The 23,789-nt window shown below is 41.8% G+C and overlaps 2 protein-coding genes across 6 annotated transcripts; one reads left to right on the top strand and one right to left on the bottom strand.

Annotated features, from left to right (window-relative positions):
• Nucleotides 1–84: 84 nt before the first annotated feature.
• Nucleotides 85–3,828, bottom strand: idi1 (isopentenyl-diphosphate delta isomerase 1). The gene is made up of 7 exons (XM_079181345.1): nt 3,720–3,828; nt 2,825–2,979; nt 1,698–1,870; nt 1,488–1,580; nt 1,211–1,341; nt 1,010–1,114; nt 85–912 (listed from the first exon to the last, which is right to left on the bottom strand). The coding sequence occupies exons 2-7, from the start codon at nt 2,974–2,976 to the stop codon at nt 700–702; spliced, it is 867 nt and encodes a 288-aa protein (XP_079037471.1). The 5' UTR covers nt 2,977–2,979; nt 3,720–3,828; the 3' UTR covers nt 85–699.
• On the top strand, nt 3,601–22,513 carry LOC306712194 (WD repeat-containing protein 37-like). Of its 5 annotated transcripts, none has more exons than XR_013767548.1 (15): nt 3,601–3,657; nt 4,895–5,177; nt 7,294–7,390; nt 7,498–7,593; nt 8,276–8,340; nt 9,964–10,102; nt 10,343–10,414; nt 10,623–10,667; nt 10,823–10,899; nt 11,087–11,321; nt 11,924–12,065; nt 16,237–16,371; nt 16,795–16,909; nt 16,997–19,775; nt 22,448–22,513. XR_013767548.1 is itself a non-coding variant. In XM_079181342.1 (14 exons), exons 2-14 carry the CDS (start codon nt 5,025–5,027, stop codon nt 17,126–17,128), a joined length of 1,503 nt encoding a protein of 500 aa, XP_079037468.1. In that variant the 5' UTR covers nt 3,601–3,657; nt 4,895–5,024; the 3' UTR covers nt 17,129–20,321. The 5 variants fall into 5 exon arrangements, 3 of the variants coding, with proteins under 3 accessions (XP_079037468.1, XP_079037470.1, XP_079037469.1); XR_013767549.1 differs by lacking the exon at nt 22,448–22,513 and adding an exon at nt 21,375–21,450 and having other exon boundaries at nt 16,997–19,501; XM_079181342.1 differs by lacking the exon at nt 22,448–22,513 and having other exon boundaries at nt 16,997–20,321.
• The last annotated feature ends 1,276 nt before the right edge of the window (nt 22,514–23,789 follow it).

The following is a 23,789-nucleotide window of genomic DNA, read 5'->3' as shown; positions in this document are numbered from 1 at the left end:
AATGGGTACACCTTTAGTACGTATACACCTGATCTCATAATATTATCACATTGATATCAAGGTGTTCTTGTATACACATGTAAATACAGCCGTCCGACCACAATCAAACACTTTATTGTGTAAAAAGAGTGCAAAAGCAGCTTGTTCACTGATATAATTACACAGAGGTGACATTGGTTGTTGTGACATCACTACTTGGAGACACTATACACCCCAACCTAATGACCTGTACTCAGGCACTTTTAAGTTTTTATATAAAAAAATAGGCTATTCTCTTCATTAAGTTGTCGATAACGAGGTTGCATTTTGCCTCCTAGTAGAGTAAGATGTGAAGTGTCTTTACTGCAGTTCACTCTGTAAATCCAGTGTGCAGCTTACCAGAACTGATTCATAATCTATTTGTGATCTAAATACTTCACACTAAGAGTCGCCCTACCAGCCCTACGTGCATCAACTTGTGTAGACGAATGCAACTCAAGAGCTACTAATCCACTATGAACCACATCGCCCTGTTTAGCAGGACGTAAACAGTCCTACGCGTACTATTTCCTGGGGGAAAAGTAGCAGGTGATACTTAAATTTCAGCGCGTCTGGTGTTTTCTAGCAGCTCAGCTGGCTATGCTTGCATGTGAAGCAAGAACTACTACAACACACAGGTTTTGACATGACTGAAGGTAGAGCCCGATCCTGGCTTTTTGGCTACATGCGGTGGATATTTTTGTGATCCATGAACTTCTTAAGGTTCTGCAGATCGTCCCACCACTCGAAGAGGAAGGTCTCTGCGATGAGGCTGAACCAGGGCGTGATCTCCAGTTCTTTGCGCTTGGCCTTCTCCATCATCTCCTTCAGCTCCTCCTTGCTCACGTAGCAGTGGCTTTTGATCTCATTGGGGTCTGGGCTCAACTCCACGTTCTTCAGAGAGAAAAAGATGTTATTGTCCATAATGTAAAGCTGATGGACATAAAGCAGGCATACAAACTACTGCACAAACACACACTGAAGCACAAACCTTCTGCATGAAGAGGATGTAGTCAATCTCGTGTTCTCCCCACACACCGTCTGACTGGGCCTTGTAGTGGATCCTTGTCAGGTATGTCATTTCATCTGGTGTCACCTGAGGAGAAAGAACCACCACAATCCTTAATAATCTTCTTCCATTAAATGCAGAAGCCAGGACGTCAACACACACGTACACACACACACAGTATACCTGCTCCATGGGGATACCCAGTTCAGCTTCGAGTCTCCTCTGAGCAGCTCTCCTCACTCCGATTGCTTCCTTCTCCTCCAGCTCACTGTCTGTGTGTAAAGGGTGACTGCAGCACGTGTTTGTGAAACAGCCTGTGCACACAGACACGGGATGGTTAAACACATTGCCGGTGCCTACCGTTAGTGTTTAGTTCTCTAGTTATGCTACGTGTAGTGTGGACCACAGGACTGTTCTTGGATAATGGTTAAACTGGGTGGTGGAAGGATTTGTCACTGACCTGGAAATGTGATTTTGGCGTCAGACCTCTGTTGTAAGAGCAGCTTCTCCTCGCTGTTGAAAATGAACACGCTGAAAGCTCTGTGTAACAAACCTGGGAAAAGCAAACACACAATTTACCATAACGACAAAGCGGAAATAAAGCAATGTGCACTGGAAGCGAGATGGATGTGTGTGTGTGTGTGTGCAGTTTAACAGGACATAAGGGTACCTTTGTCGATGTTTGAGTTTAGGTGGCAGTTTTTCTTTGTGTCCGCTCCGATGTTTGCGTCGTTCTCGTCGATGACGATGCACATCTCCGACAGCAGCCGGACCTGCTTCTCGTCCAGGTTATCTGTCGATATCTCGGGCATTCTGACTGCAGACTGTAGGTGTCTCGCCTCGCTGCGGGGACAACAGCTGATGATTTAGTGCATATTCACATCAAAACAGGAGTCGACACTTTTAATAGGAAATTCTGAAGAAAGAAAATTCTACTGCTATTAGCTTATTCTAGTGGATGGAAAACAAAGTCCACCTGCTGAGGAAGATAACGAGACGCGGTTTAAAGCACTAGAAAAACGAGAAACTTGTGTTTTTTCAAGTTAAAAAAATGAACTTTCATACTCAAATAGGAAGTACATTTTACAAACTAACGCTCAAAAGTAAAATATATTTTATGGTGTGTCTACACTGGACATATGTCTTACTGTTTTTAAACAAGTTATACACATTTAAATTATTGAATAATCCGTCTTATCAACGCGTTACAATGAACAATACAATAAAAATGTATTAAAAAAAAGCAATGTGCCCATTTTAAGTTCCTAGTACCTAAAGGGAGGTCTTCAATTTGCTGGTTTTGTCTGACACAAAGTGTAAATTACAATAAAAACAATAAACAATTACAATAATATAAAATACAAAAAGAGCAAACAGTTCCTTTTGAGAAGCTGGTATATTGTCTTAATGCAGGACAAGAATGAACGATCTAAATTCTTATTGGAGTAATAGTTTTGATAAAGTAGTTACCTTTATCTTCGGACTTGGCCTCACAGTTTACAAAATGTGCATACTGAATTAAAGAGCATTTACTCAGACTTTGAGTTGCTGTTTTAAAAACCGTGCAATTCAACCAACACGCAAGGCCACATTAAGTACTTTTTTTTTAAAGTAACGTTAGTATTTATGACTTATGAGACAACGACATTTAACTGGAAGAGACATGAGTCGTTGGAGCTCGGCTATCAATAGCACGGACAGACGCCATTCCTCTGCTTCAGGTCAACAGACTTATCGCTGGCTTTGCCTTCTTTAAACTCAAACCACGACTTCAAGCATTAAGACCCCCTAGCTTACCTTGATAGAGCTCTGTAGCCGGAAGTGATGGGCTCGTGGGTACACCGGTGCCGTAGTCCAGCAATTCCACCAGCGCGAGGTTTGTTTGATTTCAGCACAGCGGCTCCCTCGCAAGACACCAGCCGGAGCACCGCCCACACAGCCCGCACCATCGCCTGACCGACACAGAAAACCAATCACAAGGTCTGACGGTGTGGGCGGAGGTAAAAACTGGACAGGAGTCCAGCGAGTCAGGATCGGAAGATACCTCTGCCCATACAATTTAAGTTTTTCAAGGTTGTATACATAGACTGAATTATATAACTCATTCAACCCTTACACACGTGCTTTACTGTACAGTTTATGACTGTAACTAAGCAGTACCTTCATGACTGATCTATAAAACACAGGTTTTCAGAAAAGCTTCTGTTCTTCCAACGATGTCATAAAAAAGAAATGTCTGTCTACCACGTGTCATACAAGTAGATCTTTGCTTGATGCAGCTAATCAATTATACAACTTGTCAATTTAATGATTTATTAATTAATTGACTAAATACAATCATTGACAAATTGTTGAAGCCATAAATGGATTTCCAATAAAATTAGCTGTTTTACTTTTGTATTATTAGCCTACTTAATGTACTATAAATGAATTACTCAAAGCAGTGAGTGTGATACTACTGTTTAATATATCATTAAATTATGATCCAGCACTGATGCATTAACATGAGAGCGTACAGTGGTACATTAGATCCCGTTCCCGCTGAATCCGCTTCGTGTTACTGTGTTCACACCGACAGTCAACACGCCATCAGACCACTGCACCACCAGGCCTCTGACAGCTGAACAGAAGTAAGCATTGTCTGCTACATGCACAACCTACAGAAAAAGCGGTAACATGCTAAATTACTTACAAAACTATTATCCTTTTTCAAGGGGGTGAATCTCGTCTTTTATCGTATTTTGCGTTTGTTTACGACGATATTTCAGAGCTGTGGTCGAACCACCTAGCTTCACTCCCTCTGCTTCTGAGGTCACGGGTTTTCATTGGCTGCCTCGGCAACAACGTGACAGCCCATTGGCTCACAGAGTGCAAACATTACCCACGTGATACGGAAGTCGGTGCGCCAATAAAATACGTGATGTGTCAAAATCTGGATAAAAAAAAAAAAAATCAAAATTTGTCAAAGTGTTACGTGTCATTACGTCCACTGTCAAAAGTCGACTACATGTTCACATGTGACAGGTTTATTGCTACATCTCATGCTATCTTATAGCCCGTGCTGAGGTTTAGCTGCTGCTGGTGCACAGACGTTAGCTGTTGTTAGATGTCGCAATGAATGTGGTGGTGACAGCTAGCTCGTAGCGTGTAGTTCATCTCGTTTCTAGACTTCCGTGCTGGCTAACGTCAGTGAGGCAGTGACAGAGGTGAGTGTGTTTGTTATTGTGTCGTGGGTCACAAGCCGAATATTAATCTTGATAGCAGAATTGTTCATTTTACTTCGGGTATTTGGTATAACGTTGAATAAGTCTTTCCTTTTACATGTATAAAGCTAAGCTAGCTTCTGCGATGCATAGCGATAACACGAAGCCTGCACAATTCCCCAAACGTGTCGTCCGTGACGCTGAACTTCATTAATATGTTGAATATAATGTCAGAAAGCCTGTTGGCAAATGTACATTTAGTATAGAAGATGACTGTAGGTCTGTCAGGTTTCGTGGGTTGCTAACTGCTTCTTTTTTTATACCATAGCCTTCTTCAGTAAGAGGAAGTACCTTGAAAGGAGAATTGTATTGAAAAATGTTGCTTTTAAACAAAATGTCTCGTCAGGTTCTACAAAGTAACGTTATACGTTTTGCTGCAAAGCAATTCAGCATTCAATTACTGGCATTTTTAAAAAAAATTGGTTTTGGGATGATGTTGTTTCAGAGCAGCAGGTAACGGCCCAACGCTGCACCAACAAGCAATATAACTCTGAATATCTATTTGTAGTCGTTTGGATCAATGCAGGGGAGGATACCCTTCCCTTTTGAGCAGTTCCTGCAATGGCTGTGAACCTGAACTTCTCTTCCCTTTTTTTACCCGCAGAAAAGGTGGTGATAACAGACCGACCTATTCCACCCACCCACCAGCCAACGAGCGAGCCCTGGCCCTTTGTTTACCTGCTTCTCAGGTTAAGAGGTGAGCAGGGGGCAGGGCCACCCGCGCGGTAGGAGGGATGCCTGTGGAGGGTGGCAGCAGCAGCGGCTCGGCTTCGGCTGCCCGTCACCCCAAGCAGAAGCGCAAGGCTCACAGTTTGTCTATCCGGCGCACCAACAGCATAGAGGACAGGCCTCCGGGCTTCCAAAGAGGAGACATGCTGGAGGGACAGGTGAGGGATATGCACAGACGTCCGTGCTTTTTTTTTTCTTCTTCTTCTTGTTCTCACATGCACAGCTGACAGCTGCAGACCAGCACTTTGGCAAACATACAAGCGTATACGACATGTAACAACATGATCTGTAGACATCGCCTTCAAAACTCTGGTGGATCTGCTCAAAAATACAGACCAGGAAGTCATTTTCCATCAGTTCGATTTTTGAATGTTATTTTGTTTGGGGGTTGAGGATGTTTTTTTTTCCGTCAGTCTTGAGAGTACAGTACCAGCCGGTTGAGCAGCATTGCTTTTATGGAATTGTGAGATGTAGTTTCTACCCCTGGGGGGAGAAGTCAGGGCTTTTTAGGGAGCTACATGATTTTACTTTGGCATTTGTTTACTTTGGTGTTAATGCCGCCTAGATTTTACATTCTCTAAACCTTTCTGAACTGCCTGCTGTGGATGTTGGTTACTGATTGCTTCTTGTTGAAACAAAGGGATCTACTGTGACTTAAGCCCATCACGTTAGCGATTAACTATCTCCCAACCAACAGGGTCTTTAAATTAGAGCTACGATCGATTTATTTCCCCCCAGAAAGGGAGGACTGTAAGCCTTTACATGAGCAGTCATTTCCTGATGCAATCTAGTTGTGCCAAACCGTCAAGCTACTTCACTACTGAGATAATAAAATCCGCTTGTTTGATCAAGAAGAGAACATCCTGGTAGTTAACTGTTTGCTGTTGAATGACCCTCTTTAGAGGCATCTCTGCGATAAGCTGCGCAATTTGTTTGTGAGCGACTGTCAAACTGGTTAAATGAAAGACAAACTATTGTCTTTGCCTTTTTCATGATCCACATTTTGGATCAAAGTATTCAGTCTGAAATAATGCAATGCTTTATTTTTTTTTTTTCAGTAGTGCCCAGCCCTAGTTTTGGCCGTAGAAGTCCTTCAGCGTTTACTTTCTCTGCTTGACGATGTCCTTGAATTATCAGCCGCTAAAACTAGAGCTCAGTCGTCTCATCAAGTTTTAATTTGGGCCGCTTGTCCGGGCCTGATTAGTCTTTTCACCAGGCCTTTTTGTCTATTGCCAAGACATGCTGGCTCTGTTTATGTACCTAGTCTACCCCCCCCCCCCCCCCCCCCCCCCCCCCACTGCACAGGTTACACACACACACACAGCTTTGTAAACCCATATATAACACAAAGAATGCAATTTACTCCCAACTTTCAATGCTGTCATTATTTGCCAGGGGAAGGTGCCGGTTTTAGGGCCACAACTAAGCAGCTTTGTATTCATAAAGACTGCTTGTTGTTTGCTAATTGACCTTTTTTTTTGTTCTTGTGTTGTCATGGGGCGCAGACAGAATGGTCAGGCGGTTAACGCCACTGTGACAAACTGTTGGTTTTGAACGCGTGCCAGAAGAAAGAGTGACACTCGAGTGTTTGGTTTCCTCGTCTTTCAGACGGCTAGAGAAAGCAGCGGCTCTCGAGGCAAGCTGTCAAACGCAGCCTTTTGAGTCCTTTTGTTTTCATGGCAGCTTCTTATGTCTCTTTGCATGCTCGTCTGCTTTAGACTGGTGGTCACCTGGTTACTGGGTTCTTCTAGGAGCTCACCATGGAGGTAAGTCGGTTGAAATGAGTCTGAGTGCTCTGTTGTGTAGTTAGTACGTAGTTGTGTAGCTGAGCTTTTACACAAACTGAATTAGTGGTTGATTAGATCAGGTAAACATGCAGGCTGTGTTTGAGATTTATTTGGGTTGCTTTTGATTTGTTTAAGTGTATTTTGTGAGTCACTCAAACTTCTCTGAGAATAGTGATAATATATGACATATACAAGATATATATATATATATACTTGTTTGTTATTGTAAAAGTGTATTTGTGTCGGTCTGGAGCATTTCTTGGTTTGGTTTAAACATTTGTGAACATATATTGAAATGGTCTTTGCACAACATACTGTATACGTGACATTACATGTAAAAGAGAAGACCACACTGGAGTCGGGTCTGGAGGTTATTCAAGGTGTGACTCCTGCTCCCTGCGCTCACTGTGATCCCTGATTTGTAGGCCTTTTGTCAGCTCACCATCAGGTTTATTAGAGCGTTGTCGTTTCTTTGTGGTCTGTCCAGGACTCCAAGCTGCCCCCCTCCTTACGGAACAACCTTCTGGACCTTTTTGGCCAGATTGAGCGCGAGTTTGAAAATCTCTACATTGAAAACGTTGAACGTGAGTAACGGATCGAAGGAGTCGGTGCAAATGCATTGAGAATTCTTGGGCACATGTACCTTAAACGGTATTGATCCTGATTGACTAACCGTGTGCTAACATTGCAGTGCGCCGGGAAATTGACTCTCTGAACGAGCGTCTGACCGGAGATGGACAGACTATTGAGGGAGGAGACCCCACCAAGGGAGCTTTGAAAACAAAAGGTACTGTATTCCCTTCACAATGTGTTGCAGGCCTCAATAGAGGTAACGGATGCCTCTGCGTCTTTGGAAATTTAAATGGAAAAAAATATTGCTGAAATTGATTGTGTGGGTTTTAAAGTGAAAGCAGATATCTCATTCCATGGTGGCTCAAGTTGCAATGTAGAAAAGCCTCCATACAGAGTTGGACACAGTTTAATAACCTGCAGGCTGACGGATCCTTCTTGTATTAAAAATATAAAAAAAATACAAGAAGGATAAACAGTTTTCAACCGATTTTAAGCACCAACAACTAGCTTCATTTTAATCATGTCGACTGGAATACTATACAAAAAAATATGACCTCAGATTGGACATCGCGTCAAAATGTGTAAAGAGGACGCTTCAGGGAGAACAGTTTCAGTCTGGCAGATTGATTATAAGACATTAAGCATACCTGAAATTAGGTCAGACATATTAAACCTCCTTTATTGAACATCATTTCCTGAAGATAAGCCTGGTTAGCAGATGTAAGTCTGGTTAAACAGGCGATCTTGTTTTTATGAAACAAGCCTCCGGTACGGCGCGCGTGATTAACAGCTTTGACACTTTATTAGGCCGTTAAGTGCTGCAGTGAAACCAACCAGTGAGTTTGTCACTCGGTGGAGACTTTCAGTCATTGTGCTTTTGTCTTTTCATCACACAGCCAGCCACAGCACCAGTCAACTGTCACAGAAGCTGAAGACGACCTACAAAGCCTCTACCAGCAAGGTACCTGCCGCCAGCTATTATTCTAAAGAGCCCATAAGGTCTGTCATCTGTGTAATTGTTTGAGCTGTGGGGGTGAATGGTAACAGACAAAATCTAAAGCCCCTTTATTACCAAGAGAGAGAGAGGAGAAGGTCTTTTTCTCTTCCTCTGAGGTCATGATAAGTTGCTGTTTTTGAAGTGCTTATTTCAAGATTTTTGGCCTGAAGTTAACTTGATTTCAAGTATTTATCACAATGTGACATCTCCCTTTGACTTCTTCCTTTTTAACCTCTTGCTGATGCAGCGCTTGTACTCTTCCCGTGGTAATATAGGTGGACCTTGCAACTTCAGTGTGGCCACATGGGAGTTGTGGGGAGGAGATTCATGGGTAACTTCCTGAATGCTCTTGTTTTGTCACTAGGCGTTGTGAGGGGACGGCTGCTGTCTGTTTTTAAACTACAGTCTGACCTTGACTCCTCGTCTCTTCTCTGCTCCCTGTCAGGAGGCGTTTGGGTGAACGGCTGCATTTGTAAAATAAGACAAACTAGTTTCTCACAGTTTCTCACAAGAGAACACTGTATTTTTGAAGTGTCAGGTAGTCAAAAAGAGGATACACAGGATCAAGGGAGGACTTAGCCTAACAGAACTAGCTGCTCTATAATATACAGCTAACCCATCAGCCGGCTAAGAAACATGACCGGAAACTCATTTTTGTTCAGACTGACCATACTTGAAACTAATGATGTGCATTAACTGTATCCTTGGTTTATCATTTGTTTGTTGTGTTTCAATGACAGGAAACAAATTTGTATTGTACTGTAACGTGAATGCAAACACGCCGCACACGATGAGACGATACATTAACACGGTCTCGCACAAAGGGGACCAGATGCTTCGCTGCTGCATCTAATGACTACCAGTGATGTCAGCTCGTTGCTGTGGTCAGCTGTCTGCTTGCAGCTGCATGCACCGTGCACATTGTGACCGCTCTGTGACAATTGAAACTGCTATTATTGACCCTTTTATGTTGTTTTATTAAAGGCCATGTGTAACCAGACCACTCAGTGTGTTTTAGAGGTGCAGTAACAGTGCAGAGTGATGATCTATCTTCCTCACACTGACACAGAGCAGTCTTAATATTCATACTCAAATGACACAGTTTGGTGAAATTTGAAACTATAAACCTTTCGGCAGTTCCAGAAACAACCTCTCTAATATGAAAACAGTGCTTGCAGGCTGACTATTAATAATGATAATGCTGAAATGCATTCAAAATGAACAGAGCCATATAACTGCACACTTAATATGCAGCTATAATTGCCATTCATTAGTCTGTGGTAAACCATCTCTCTGTTTGTTTTAAATCTAGAGCGGACACATCATTATGCAGGAAAATCTTTCTTCTATCTGACATAGTTACCATGGAAAACAAAGACGATTCGACTGATTTATAACCGATGTCTCTCTTGCTTTTTATTACTTCTCACTTAATTGTAAACTTGCGTCATTATGACAGTTTTTTGATCTGATCCTCTGAAGTCAACCTGCTCTGAATGGGTTGGACTTTGGTTCAGCACCAGGAGGAATGCTCATCCATCTCTTTATTTGTCCATCATGGCCGCGTCTCCTCCCTCCCCACTTCAGATTGTGTCCAGTTTTAAAGCCACCGCAGGCTCTCGAGCGTTGTGTCAGCTGCTCAAGGAGTACGTGGGCCACCGGGACGGGATCTGGGATCTCAGCATCACCCGAACTCAGCCAGTGGTCCTGGGCACCGCCTCCGCAGGTATACCGAGTCACTTTACCGACTATTTGAATACGTCAATCATTGCATCGTGGTTCTATGCACAGCCTACATGCCATAGAGTGGCTTCCAACAAGGAAAAATAGTCAAAACTAAAAGTGTTGCATAGTTAACACCTGAACTGAATCTAATTTAAGGAGCCCGCCATGTAAATACATTACTATGTCAAATCATTACCTAACTACTACTAAAGAGCCAATGGTTTCATGTTGTCCTTCACAGATCACTCGGCTTTACTTTGGAGTATAGAGACGGGGAAATGTCTGCTGAGGTATGCCGGCCATGCAGGATCAGGTAATAATCAGTAAAAATCTTAAATCCCTGTATTTGTCCTCAACCGTGCAGACATTTCAATGTGCATGATGGGATTATCTAAAACATATGCCGCATGTAACTGTTAAATAAAACAAGTGTGTCCACATTTGGCACTTGGCTTGTTCTCTAATTGTAATAAGTGATGTAACAGATGTACATGTCTCCCCATTGTTCTCTCGCCTTACAGTCAACTCCATCAAGTTCCACCCCACAGAGCAGATGGCCCTCACAGGTATGTCATTTTTTTGGTTTTTGTTGAATTAGCTAGATTTCTCTTAATGACTGTTTGACCGTCTTCTCCCTGCCGCTGTCGTCTCCAGCCGTTTCGTTCCTGTAGATCTGAATGTGTGCGGTGTGTTTTGCTGATGTGTGCTGATGTTTCCACAGCCTCTGGGGACCAGACGGCTCACATCTGGCGCTACATGGTGCAGCTTCCTGCCCCCCAGCCACCACCAGATGTCAGTGTGAGTAGCTTTGCGTTGCTCTCTTCTCTGAGCTTCTACGGAAACCTCCTGGAATTTAATGGAGTTCTGAGAGGTGTATATTCTAAATGAATATTAAATTAATTCACAAATTGGTCCCGTGAACACCAAAACTAACTCTTAGCTGTCACAGTTTTATTGACTGAACTACTGTGTTTTTCGCCCATAGGCTCCGTGTGATGACGACCAGGACTCGTCAGACAGGGAAGAAGGTGAGGTGGACGGCGAGGGCCCTTGCGAGGTCCCCACCGTCCGGCTCGCTACGGCAACCATGAAGAGCCACCAGGGTGTAGTGATCGCAGCCGATTGGCTGGTGGGAGGCCGACAGGTGGTGACCGCTTCCTGGGATCGCGCTGCCAACCTGTACGAGGTGGAGACGTCTGAACTGGTTCATGCACTCACTGGTATGTAAACTGACAAATGATATCACAGTTTATATATATATATTTATATATATATATATATATATATATATATATATATATTTAGCACAATATGGTGTCTCTTATCTTCATCTTGTGGTACAGATACATTTGGAGTTTAGTTTTTTCATATTTTACATATTTATGTATTGTTCATTGCACAGCAGACGTATATTTTGTAATTTGTGTGTTTTTAATATATTGGTCATGAAGAGGTAACGAGTAGCTGAGCTTAAATGGCGGATGAAATGTTTGCCTGTTCCTTATATGGAGCAGTTGTTTTCTTGGTTCCCAGACTAAACAGGAAGAAGCCACTGTTTCCTCTACTTCATGTGACTACACAATTGACTCGCGTCCAAGCAGACTGCTGCAGGACTTGGTTAGAGAATTTTAATGAGCAGATTGTGTCTCTTCTGCTACTTTAAACATCATTATTTTTCAACACTTTAAAAAGGAAATGCGTCACGAGGTGGACCTCTGACTCTCGCGCTCTTGTTGCTGTCTTACTGTAGCGACCGTGTGTCTCATTTTAAAGATGTACAAACCCCACAGAGTTCAGTGTGCGTACTCGTATGTGTCTGCAGGACACGACCAGGAGCTGACCCACTGCTGTACCCATCCCACCCAGCGGCTGGTGGTCACTTCATCCAGAGACACGACCTTCAGACTGTGGGACTTCAGAGACCCGTCCATACACTCTGTCAACGTCTTTCAGGGCCACACTGAGTGAGTCTTGTCTCTCTTATGAACGCGCTCTTTTAATCGAAACTGAAAAGTTTCAACAGTTTGAGTTGCTGCGGTCTCTCTGTTGCCCACCGGGTGGTGCTGTAACATCTCTCTGGTCTGTGAATCCCTCCAGAACTTTCAGCTTTTTCCTCCCTTTTCCTTTTCTCTGCCACATTAATTTACAAAACCCGATTGCTCTAAGCCAAATCCTCCACTTGCCTCTCATTCATTACCGAGCACTTCTCCCCACTCCGGCGGTTTGCTTCTCTTTCTCTTCCTACCGCTCTCTCTCTCCCTCGCTCTCCTGTTCATTTATCTGTCCGTTTCTGCATTAATCCGCCACTTCTGTATAATTTGGCACTTCGCTCGCTGTTAACACTCAATTGCAGACGCTCGTTTCAAAATGATGACTGTCAGGCTTGTCTGTGGCTTTCAACGACAGCGCAGCGCTCTTTAAAAGGCGTAAGAAGGTGTGTGTGTGTGTGTGTGTGTGTGTGTGTGTGTGTGTGTGTGTGTGTGTGTGTGTGTGTGTGTGCGCGCACTCTCTTGCAGCCTTTTGATTGCAAGTGGGGGGATTACAAAGAGCTCATTATGTACGACCCCAACATGTATAATTCCTGCAGATCTCGCTCTAATTCTCTCCGATAGACAATTGGAATAATGAGATTAAGCACCAGTGTTTCACAGTTAACAGCAGCCCCCCCCCCTCCCCGTTCCCCGCCTCCATTCTTCTTCTCTTTGTGAATGGCCATCGATGGTCTTTAAAGTAAGAACTTTCTCGCTCGCCCTTCGGTGATGCATTTAAAGCAGCGAACCTCCACAGACTGCTGTCGAGCCTAGAAAACGGATAACAAGTGTTTTTAGGAAGACGGAACAAAAACATAGCTGCAGTGACACTAACGAGTAACTAACCTGAACTGGCTTATTGTTCATTGAGAGATTCTACATCTAGCGATGCAACTAAGGATTATTTACAATTTATCTGTTGCTCTACAGAATATGAAAATAAGTGCCGTCGTAATGCTGTATAATTCAGCCATAGATGAGGCCGTCTAATGTGTTGTGTCAATCCAACCACTCCAAGATATTCTAAAGCAGTAAATTCCCTCATTTGACACCTTGGGAACATTAAATGTGCGACATCGTTAGCTTGAAAATACAATAAACTACCGTGATTAATCAGTTGTTAAATAAATGACGACGTCGACTAATCGTTGCAGCTGTGGTCTCATCATGTTGATCTTCTTCCAAAGGCAGTGATGCTGCCATAACCATAATGTAAAAACAGCTCCTCATATAATGTATGAGCAGTTATGCTGTTGGACACTGGACATGTTTATGATTTCCTGGCTGCAGCTAATGACTATTTTCATTATTAATCAATGTACCACGGTGGCACCTTCAAAACAGTTTTTAGTTAAACCAGCAAAAATCCGTATTTTTCCTAACCAGAGCCTAGAAACCATAGCAGGTTGCTGTCTCCCTGCCATCGCTCTCTCGCTAATTTTCCATAATCTCCAACATGAGCGGCACAACCTCCCCGTTGGTCTGAGGGAAGCAGCAGCGGAGCGGCCGGTGTGAGCGCTTTAATAGGTAGCAGAGGTTTGAGCGCTGGAGGGAGAGACGGCCTCTTGTTTCCACGGTCTTCCCTGGCTTTGTAACAGCTAACGCTTCCTGTCAGTGAACCGCGGCAGCTAAAAGTGCAGCACACACACACACACACCCTCTGTCCCACCACCACCCCGCCGTAATTGCAGAGTAATGACAAACTGCCCGTGAGCTGGCGAAACGAGAAGTGACAGCGGTCTCGCCCTGCAAACGGAATGCCATGTCACGTTTGTCTCTCCCGACATCGGCGGCTTTTGGGGGCGTGTGTGTGTGTGTGTGTGTGTGTGTGTGTGTGTGTGTGTGTGTGTGTGTGTGTGTGTGTGTGTGTGTGTGTGTGTGTGTGTGTGTGTGTGTGTGTGTGTGTGTGTGTGTGTGTGTGTGTGTGCGCGGTCTGTATGCAGATCTGACGTCCCGTCTCTGGAGGAGTACACCAGCACTTAACAGCGTGCTCTGAAACCTCTTAGTCGTCTGTACCTGAATTGTTTCATTTACATTTTTACCTTTTTTAGTCATTCGGCTTACACGCTCATCTTCTTACAAATACGTATATTGTAATATTCCTTTTAGATTTTCATGAATTCAAACATCAGTCATTAAAAGCACTCACACTGGGACGGCGGATAAGGATCAAAGCCTCGCAGATTCACATCTGATAGGTGAAGAAATAACAAGCAGGCGGGGAATGTGGCTTAAAGAACTGTCCTGCAGCGCTAATGTTTGCAATCTCTTTTTGTTTTCTTCGTTGTTTACCAGTGTTTATGAGATGCGCTATTTGTCCCTTGTTGGATATTCGTCAAAGTCAATTTATTAGTACACTTTCTGAAACCCGTAGAATTTTAGAGCACTGCAATTATCCCATCATCCTGTGCAGAATAGCGCTGTATTTATCCTACAAAAGGCCTTTTATGAGAGAGAAATGATGTTTCGGCAGTTTATTGTCTCATACATACATAAAGTCAGACCCTTAGAGCCAACTGAATAGTATTAAAACTCCCGGCATTAAATACAAATCTGACCTCCTGTGCGCCACCTCGATGGGGCTCAGGGAGCTCTGCTCTTCATGGTTAGGGATTCATTCAACTGTAGAAAGATCCCATGATCCCCTCTGAATGTCTCTCTCTCTCTCTCTCTCTCTCTCTCTCTCTCTCTCGCTCTCTCTCTTCCTTCCTAACTCTCGGATCGCGGGCGGTCTTGACCTTGGCTGTCGGACACACTGCAGAGATGCCATTAAGCGACACTGAATAATGCCCTCCCGCCTCACCACCCATTCTAAAAAACCCTTTAACCTTAATCAAGCTTTTAATCAATTACCTTGTCTGATTACACTCCCACCTAGCACACCTCCTGTCTCTCCCCCTCTCCCTCCTCCGTCTCTCACTCCAGCGCTCGTATTCCCAGGTGGGCTGTACCCTGCAATGTCAGAAGGTGCCGGTAACGATACGGCAGTTTCCTTGAGCCCCGACCCTCTAATAGGACAAAGTTTAGTCCCCTAATTAGCCCCTAATGCCGTGTCAATTTAAATTAAGAGGTGAGCCAGTTTTAGAAAGAAAAACTAGATGTGGAGCTCTTGACAATGCGTGTGTGTGTGTGTGTGTGTGAAGGGACACTGCTCAACGCTAATCTTAATCATGAATCAGAGAGGAAAGAAGAAAGGAAAATCCTCACCGGAGCGACTGACGTACAGTAATTGATTGGAAATATTAAAGGTCTATTAAATGAATGGCTGGGCCTGAGCGTAGTGCTGCCGTGTGGAGCAGCGCATCACGGCCGGCTGGGTAAAGGGCGTTGGAGGAGGGTGACGCTATCTGCATACAGAGAACGGTTCCGCCTCCATCGTGCCCAAATATGATGATGTTGTTTATTTGGCATCATTAATCGGTTTGATCAGTTCTCTCCTGGTAGGCTTGAGTTGGGCTGCGTTAGACTTAAAGAGTACAAGAGTAGCGTATTGTTAACGTTTTAAACTGACTCCTTATCGTATAAAGTTTCAAGTCTTTTGCACCTCTTACCACAACCGACTTCAACTAAAAATCAAGATTTCCTGCTGCCGTTGTCGATGTTATATCAATATCATGATACCAGACTAAACATCTTCTTAGAGTTTAAATATAGTTTGCATTACAGTAGAGATTAGAGTGCAAAGCGGAAACCATCTTTCACGCCATCTTAACAGCTCCAACGCGTTCGATGGTTTGAAGGCGTTCGAGTCGTTATTTAACCCATCAGGTTTCTCCGACAGCTACACCTTTGTGACAGGAGGCAGCACCAGTGTGATCCTTCTTTTCCAGTGGGAAGTGGAAGGTGATACCTCACACTTTAAATCAAACACCACGCAGTGTTTCACTTTCTGATGTTTGTACCTGACGCGTCCTCAAAGGATCGAGTAGCGTCAACGCTCATCACGTGTGTCTGTGGGAGAAGGGGGACCACACTATGAATAATAATAATATAATAATATTCACTTTCCTGAGTTGGAAGAAGTGGAGCCCCTTTGCTACCAGAGAGTATTACGTTCTTCGTGTAACAACAGACTTCTTTTTGTGTGTGTCCCATCTTTTCGCAGCACGGTGACGTCGGCCGTGTTCACGGTGGGCGACAACGTGGTTTCAGGGAGCGACGACCGCACCGTCAAGGTGTGGGATTTGAAGAACATGAGGTCGCCTATCGCGACCATCCGCACCGACTCAGCTGTGAACAGGTAGGCGAACGAAGAGGAGGCCACACTTCCTTTTGACGTATGATCATGTGACGTGACCACAAGCTCCAGAACTACTACTTAAAGGACTTTAGGGTTAGAAAACAAACTTTAAAGCTCAATATCTTAATTGCTTTAGTTATTGGTAGATGCTCAATATCAAATGGCCAGGCTGCTCCTCACCTTTAGGGTTCATGATCAGTTAGACACCAGCATCAGCTGTTCTGCATACTGATGTCAGTGTTAACTAGAAAGTGAATTTGTGCTTAATATATGTTTTAAATCTAGTAAAATACCCGATTACTCAAACGCTGACATCGTGCAGAATAACAGTGGAGACTGAGGTTGTGCAGGTGAAGAGTTTATCTGGAAGTATTAAGACAAATGTGACCTCGAGTCAAAGTGGAACTTGATCTGACCTTTCAGGATAAGCGTCTCTGCCAACCAGAGGATCATCGCTCTGCCTCACGACAATCGACAAGTCCGACTGTTTGACATGAGCGGAGTGAGGCTGGCCAGACTCCCACGCAGCAACAGAATGGTAAGGAAGGGAACAGAGATGTGTGTTCGATCAATCAGCGTCGGTAAAACCTACATTTTAGACGTCTGTGTCTGTGTGTGTGTGCAGGGTCACAGGCGGATGGTGTGTTGTACGGCGTGGAATGAAGAGAACCAGTCGTGCAATCTGTTCACCTGCGGCTTCGACCGACAGGCCATCGGCTGGAACATCAACATCCCCGCCCTGCTGCAGGAGAAGTGATGCCACCGACCCACACACACACACACGCGCTCGCTCACAACAAAAAACACACGGAAAAGCAGGAGGCGGTACACACAAACACTGTAAACCTCTGGCCTCGCACACGCTTGCATGTTTAAAAGTGTTTTACACAGTGAAGCACTTTAGTCGTCGTGTACGTCACAAGACTCAAAATGTATATGATGAATAATGACTGACATGGTTCCAGCATTTTAAAGTCCCAAGTGTGTGTGAGGCCAAAGAGCTGCCCTCCTGTATTTGACCCTTTCACCTATTTAGCATGCGTTGTGAATCGTGACATTGCTGACTCTCTCGTTATCGGTCTTTTTGTTTTCAAAGTGTAAAAGTATATATTTGACTCCACAGTCACAGGCTGCTGTTCACATCACTGTCGTTTAGTTGCTGCTGAGCGGTCGCTCTTTGCATGTAGATAATCTCGGTTTGCAGATGTTACTTGACTAGATGTGAGAGAACCGTGACGAGGCCAGGAGAGTTAGTAGAATATGATATGAAGAAGGTGTGTGTATATATTATGTTGTGGCCGGATTAAGTGACCCGAGGTGCAGGTTTGTTGCCACTTCATGGATTAAGTGTCTTACAGTGATCTACCTTTTTAAAGGTGCAGTTTAGCAGAGAAAGTGAGGTTCTGTGAAATGTTTTTATCCTTTTAGTCCGACTTGAAATATTCTTATCGTGGAACAAAACGTATAATGTCGGGCCTGCCACATTACCTGCACAGCATTCAGTTGTATTCAAATGTTTCAGTCACTGCTGTCATGTCTATTTGAGTCCTTGCCTTTTACCTGCGTTGCTTTCAATTCACAGCCAGCCTCCAGAATTCCACTTTGTCAAATGTGTCTGTAACTCTGCCTTGTTCCATGTTTACAGTAGGATTTAATTTGTAAAGTGTTGCTCTCTTCTGTCTCTTCTGTCAGACTGCAAAGTATCAAGAGCATAGCAATAATGAGGTCTGTGAATGGGATGTGTTCAACATCATCATCATCGAGTATTCCCTATAATATGTTGCAGGTTTAGGAGTCCCTGCTTTTAGCCATATTAAGCGCTCGTATTTCTTCAGTGTCAGTAACACACAGACCCATCTTCAGCCCTGTTTTGCTGTAATGTGTCGTCCACCATGTGAGCTTTGAGGTTCATGTCTGTGCTTCAGTAACAGCCTGTCAATATGAATTTATAGTGTATACACTCTGCATTGAACCTGTAGTCTTGTGTGACCTCTCTGACGTTTTGTTGTCGATGGCGCTTTTAAGTCTGTGAAATACACTCTTTATCCAAATTCAGAAGCAATAACCCAGCTCCTTTGTGTTTCTGGTGCTCGGAGTGAAGCCCGTCTGTCGTGTAATACAAACTGAATCTCAGTTTAAGAACTAGTAGAACTGGAATTGGGCTTGAACCGAAATCCTTTTATTGTTACACTCGTGCAATATCCCTAAACAGGAAGTCATGCTGTAGTTTGTGATCTTCAGACGTTTTAACTTATTCCAGCGCTGTAAACCCCGTGACAAGATTTAATGTGCTCGTGTGACTGGTGTAGGTGTAGCTCAGTGTACGTAGTGATGCATAACTTACCCCAAAGTTGGCTTCAGACTTCACATTTTACTGCTGTTTCTACCAACAATAGGGTCGGGGTGGATTTTTGAGGCCGCGTGAAGGTAAACATGTAATAACGTATAGATATTGAAATGCCTTTTTGAAAATGGTGCATTAGCCTTATCCACCTCAGCATCAATGCTTGTAGAATAACTAATTGTGTTGCACTGCACTGTGCGGACAGCATTTGTATTCCTGTTTCATTTTAGGGAACTCAATCTCGCGGCCACTGATATCGATGTCATTTTAATCTGCAGGTAGAAAGGCAAGTCCTGTTTTCGCCCCACATATGAATTCCAACCTGAAGGAAAAATAATTTTGGATTGATGCATTAAGTTATCGCGTGTCAGATTGTAGGCGCGGGTAAAACGTGGATCGGCTTCGCCTCGTTGTAGCGAATCCTATTCCTCAAAGTTCGTTATGTGATCTACTTTGCATCTACGTGCTCTCTGACACTTTCCATTAAAATGTGTGATTTCCTTTCCCAGTCTCTCTTTTTCCTCTTCTTTAACAAAACCCCCTCTCAGCCTTTTATTCAGCTCAATAAGAGATATATCTATATCTCATTTTGAAATTACATTCATCTGGATGTAAATCTGGTAGGTTGGAATAATGAAGTCTAGTGTAATGAAAGGGGAACCATAAGGTGTATGAATATTTGTACTCATGGCTGCTCTGACATTTCATATGTTTCATTTGTGTGGAGATTTGTAGCTGAATAGTCTTCAGGCCGAAGGGAACACGGTGGCTACACCGTTGCATACGGTAAGCATGTGAGATGTATTTGTCACATATCTGCTTTCTATTATTTGGAGAGACTCCACTTTCCAATGTATGTAAAGCTCTAAAAAGCTGTCATTGTATACATGAAGATATTAGAGCTCAGGTGTAATTACTCACTTTCTTACCCACTGCTGTCTTGTTGAACCTTGTACTGCAGTGATGGAATGAGTATTCTGACCTTTTCCTTAGCACAAAGTGATAATAATACACTTTAAAAGAGCTGCATTCAACGCTTGGCTTGAGTGAAAGTTCAGAAGTGTGAGCAGTAAAATGTGCTTTAAGTAGAATTAAAGCTGCAAGCAGCGATGTACGGGCCCTCGTATCCTCCCGCACGTCGGAGGTACTGGCGGGATGCCGGCAGAAGCGGCCATAAATATCTGCGACCATCAGACAGCGAGCCCACAAGTTAGACTTATTTTTAATGATTGGACTGTGTGACACTGGAAATTATGTAGTGCAAATATTTCACCAGTTCCTGTATCCACTATGTGGCGCTAGAGAACACGCGCAAACATGCATTATGTTGCTCTATATCAAGTATAGACCACATCGTGTAAATCCAATTCAGTGTGTCACATAACGCTGTCTTCCTGTTGTCAGTAGGTGGCACTATGATTTTAAGTGGAAATTTGCTCATAGACATCCTCAGGCCATGACTATTATCAAGTATGGCAAGTTTGGAACAGATTTGAGCAAGTCCAGTGGAGTTACATCAGCTTGTTTAACAGCGAATCACTTAAAATGGCCGCCATGCCACGGCATCGCCATTCCATCAAACGTAAAGCTTTTGACTAACTGTGTAGTTTTGGTTTTCCAAATGTGCAAGGTGTTGTAATTAATGCAGTGCTTACTCTGAATCAACACTACAGGGATACGGAATAAGAGTTTTTCAAATAAAAATAAAGTAACTAAAAAAGTAACTTTAAAAGTAAAGTAACTAAAAAAGTAACTTTAAAAGTAAAGTAACTAAAAAAGTAACTTTAAAAGTAAAGTAACTAAAAAAGTAACTAAAAAAGTAAAGTAACTAAAAAAGTAACTTTAAAAGTAAAGTAACTTTAAAAGTAACTAAAAAAGTAATGTAACTAAAAAAGTAACTTTAAAAGTAAAGTAACTAAAAAAGTAACTTTAAAAGTAAAGTAACTAAAAAAGTAACTTTAAAAGTAAAGTAACTAAAAAAGTAACTTTAAAAGTAAAGTAACTAAAAAAGTAACTTTAAAAGTAAAGTAACTTTAAAAGTAAAGTAACTAAAAAAGTAACTTTAAAAGTAAAGTAACTAAAAAAGTAACTTTAAAAGTAAAGTAACTAAAAAAGTAACTTTAAAAGTAAAGTAACTAAAAAAGTAACTTTAAAAGTAAAGTAACTAAAAAAGTAACTTTAAAAGTAAAGTAACTAAAAAAAAGTAACTTTAAAAGTAAAGTAACTAAAAAAGTAACTTTAAAAGTAAAGTAACTAAAAAAGTAACTTTAAAAGTAAAGTAACTAAAAAAGTAACTTTAAAAGTAAAGTAACTAAAAAAGTAACTTTAAAAGTAAAGTAACTAAAAAAGTAACTTTAAGAGTAAAGTAACTAAAAAAGTAACTTTAAGAGTAAAGTAACTAAAAAAGTAACTTTAAGAGTAAAGTAACTAAAAAAGTAACTTAAAGTAAAGTAACTAAAAAAGTAACTTAAAGTAAAGTAACTTTAAAAGTAACTAAAAAAGTAAAGTAACTAAAAAAGTAACTTTAAAAGTAAAGTAACTAAAAAAGCAACTTTAAAAATAAAGTAACTTAAGTAAAGTTATGACTTTTCGACATGGTACACTGACTTTTTCATGACTTTTTTCGACATCCTATACTATGCTGTTTATAACTCCGCAGCAACTCCCTTCATCAACATCGATTGTCTTCCTTCAGGATGGAGTCCAATCGCCAAAGACGTTGCACTATTCACATTTGTACAATGTGTAATAAATGATTGTGAAATTCTAATGAAGTCTCTCCTGATTGAATGACTTTTTTGACTGTTTTTCATCATTAAATTCTTTTCTTTACTGCATTTGCACATAATTCACTGAACACACGGAAGTCCAGAAGCATCCAATACATAAACTGACCGATGAAAACAAGGTAAAAACAATACGTCTGTAATAAAATACACTTTCATGTTCTTATATGCATAATATAAAAACAATAAAGGAAAATATTTAAATTGCAGTAATTACTATTTACAAAAGGCATTTTCTTTTAAAAGGAACTTTTACAACTTCAGTACCTATAAATAAATCAAACTATATGCAGGTCAGGTGCAGTAGTACAAAAAGGCTTTGATATCAGGAGAGTAAGGTGACAGTTTTACAGCAGGACAGAAAGGCGGGATAAGGCCTGATGAACATTAGGTAGCCTGGAGGAGTTCACCAATGAGGAGCGAGTGCTTTTCCTCCGTTTCGTCTCTGGTCGGTCCAGGTTGCCTTCCAACCCAGCTGATATCACGCAGAAGTTCCAAATCATCAAGGTTGATAGGGTGAGGTCATCGCTAACGGAAATAACGAGCCTGTTGACGAGGGCATCTCCCATGCCATGCACATTATGCACTGAACACAGACTTCTAGTCGCCAAACCTGTAAGGTAGTGTACTGTACTGTTTATATGTTGGTTGAAATTAAAGATATGTGTAGTTTTGGTTTTCCAAATGTGCAAGGTGTTGTAATTAATGCAGTGCTTACTCTGAATCAACACTACAGGGATACGGAATAAAAGTTTTTCAAATAAAAATAAAGTAACTAAAAAAGTAACTTTAAAAGTAAAATAACTTTAAAAGTAAAGTAACTAAAAAAGTAACTTTAAAAGTAAAGTAACTAAAAAAGTAACTTTAAAAGTAAAGTAACTAAAAAAGTAACTAAAAAAGTAAAGTAACTTTAAAAGTAACTAAAAAAGTAAAGTAACTAAAAAAGTAACTTTAAAAGTAAAGTAACTAAAAAAGTAACTTTAAAAGTAAAGTAACTAAAAAAGTAAAGTAACTAAAAAAGTAACTTTAAGAGTAAAGTAACTAAAAAAGTAACTTTAAAAGTAAAGTAACTTTAAAAGTAACTAAAAAAGTAAAGTAACTAAAAAAGTAACTTTAAAAGTAAAGTAACTAAAAAAGCAACTTTAAAAATAAAGTAACTTAAGTAAAGTTATGACTTTTCGACATGGTACACTGACTTTTTCATGACTTTTTTCAACATCCTATACTATGCTGTTTATAACTCCGCAGCAACTCCCTTCATCAACATCGATTGTCTTCCTTCAGGATGGAGTCCAATCGCCAAAGACGTTGCACTATTCACATTTGTACAATGTGTAATAAATTATTGTGAAATTCTAATGAAGTCTCTCCTGATTGAATGACTTTTTTGACTGTTTTTCGACTTTAACCCCAGTAGAACAAACTGAAAAAACACAATTGGGTTTCATCATTAAATTCTTTTCTTTACTGCATTTGCACATAATTCACTGAACACACGGAAGTCCAGAAGCATCCAATACATAAACTGACCGATGAAAACAAGGTAAAAACAATACGTCTGTAATAAAATACACTTTCATGTTCTTATATGCATAATATAAAAACAATAAAGGAAAATATTTAAATTGCAGTAATTACTATTTACAAAAGGCATTTTCTTTTAAAAGGAACTTTTACAACTTCAGTACCTATAAATAAATCAAACTATATGCAGGTCAGGTGCAGTAGTACAAAAAGGCTTTGATATCAGGAGAGTAAGGTGACAGTTTTACAGCAGGACAGAAAGGCGGGATAAGGCCTGATGAACATTAGGTAGCCTGGAGGAGTTCACCAATGAGGAGCGAGTGCTTTTCCTCCATTTCGTCTCTGGCCGGTCCAGGTTGCCTTCCAACCCAGCTGATATCACGTAGAAGTTCCAAATCATCAAGGTTGATAGGGTGAGGTCATCGCTAACGGAAATAACGAGCCTGTTGACGAGGGCAAACATATCAATAGTACAAACTACTAAACTTTTTCCCCCTATCATGTCCTACAGCCCGTCAACGGCCTCCCTACTGCACAGACCTGCTTCTTCCTGTTTCGCCTGCCCCCTTACACGAGCCAGGTCATCCTCGCTGAGCGTCTGCGTTACTCCATCCACAACTGCCCCTCCATCGACAACTACATGCTGACCCACAACACCGACGCAGCAGACAGCTCCGACACAGAGGAGTGAAGCGGCCAGCTGTGGTCAACCTGGTGATGAATGTATCTTCTCCCATGCCATGCACATTATGCACTGAACACAG

This window comes from Pholis gunnellus, assembly GCF_910591455.1.
Source record: "Pholis gunnellus genome assembly, chromosome: 20".
Classification (NCBI taxonomy): Eukaryota; Metazoa; Chordata; class Actinopteri; order Perciformes; family Pholidae; genus Pholis; species Pholis gunnellus.
This window is presented reverse-complemented; position numbering and strand designations above follow the sequence as displayed.

Excerpts from the sequence above, each read along its gene's own strand:
- LOC306712194 (XM_079181342.1), top strand. The coding sequence starts at position 5,025 with ATGCCTGTGGAGGGTGGCAGCAGCAGCGGCTCGGCTTCGGCTGCCCGT. Across the intron at positions 7,594-8,275 it reads GGGAGCTTTGAAAACAAAAG|CCAGCCACAGCACCAGTCAA; the intron begins GTACTGTATTCC and ends TTCATCACACAG. Across the intron at positions 16,910-16,996 it reads TCCCACGCAGCAACAGAATG|GGTCACAGGCGGATGGTGTG; the intron begins GTAAGGAAGGGA and ends GTGTGTGTGCAG.
- idi1 (XM_079181345.1), bottom strand. The coding sequence starts at position 2,976 with ATGGTGCGGGCTGTGTGGGCGGTGCTCCGGCTGGTGTCTTGCGAGGGA. Across the intron at positions 1,581-1,697 it reads AAACTCAAACATCGACAAAG|GTTTGTTACACAGAGCTTTC; the intron begins GTACCCTTATGT and ends TGCTTTTCCCAG. Across the intron at positions 1,342-1,487 it reads CGCCAAAATCACATTTCCAG|GCTGTTTCACAAACACGTGC; the intron begins GTCAGTGACAAA and ends CTGTGTGCACAG.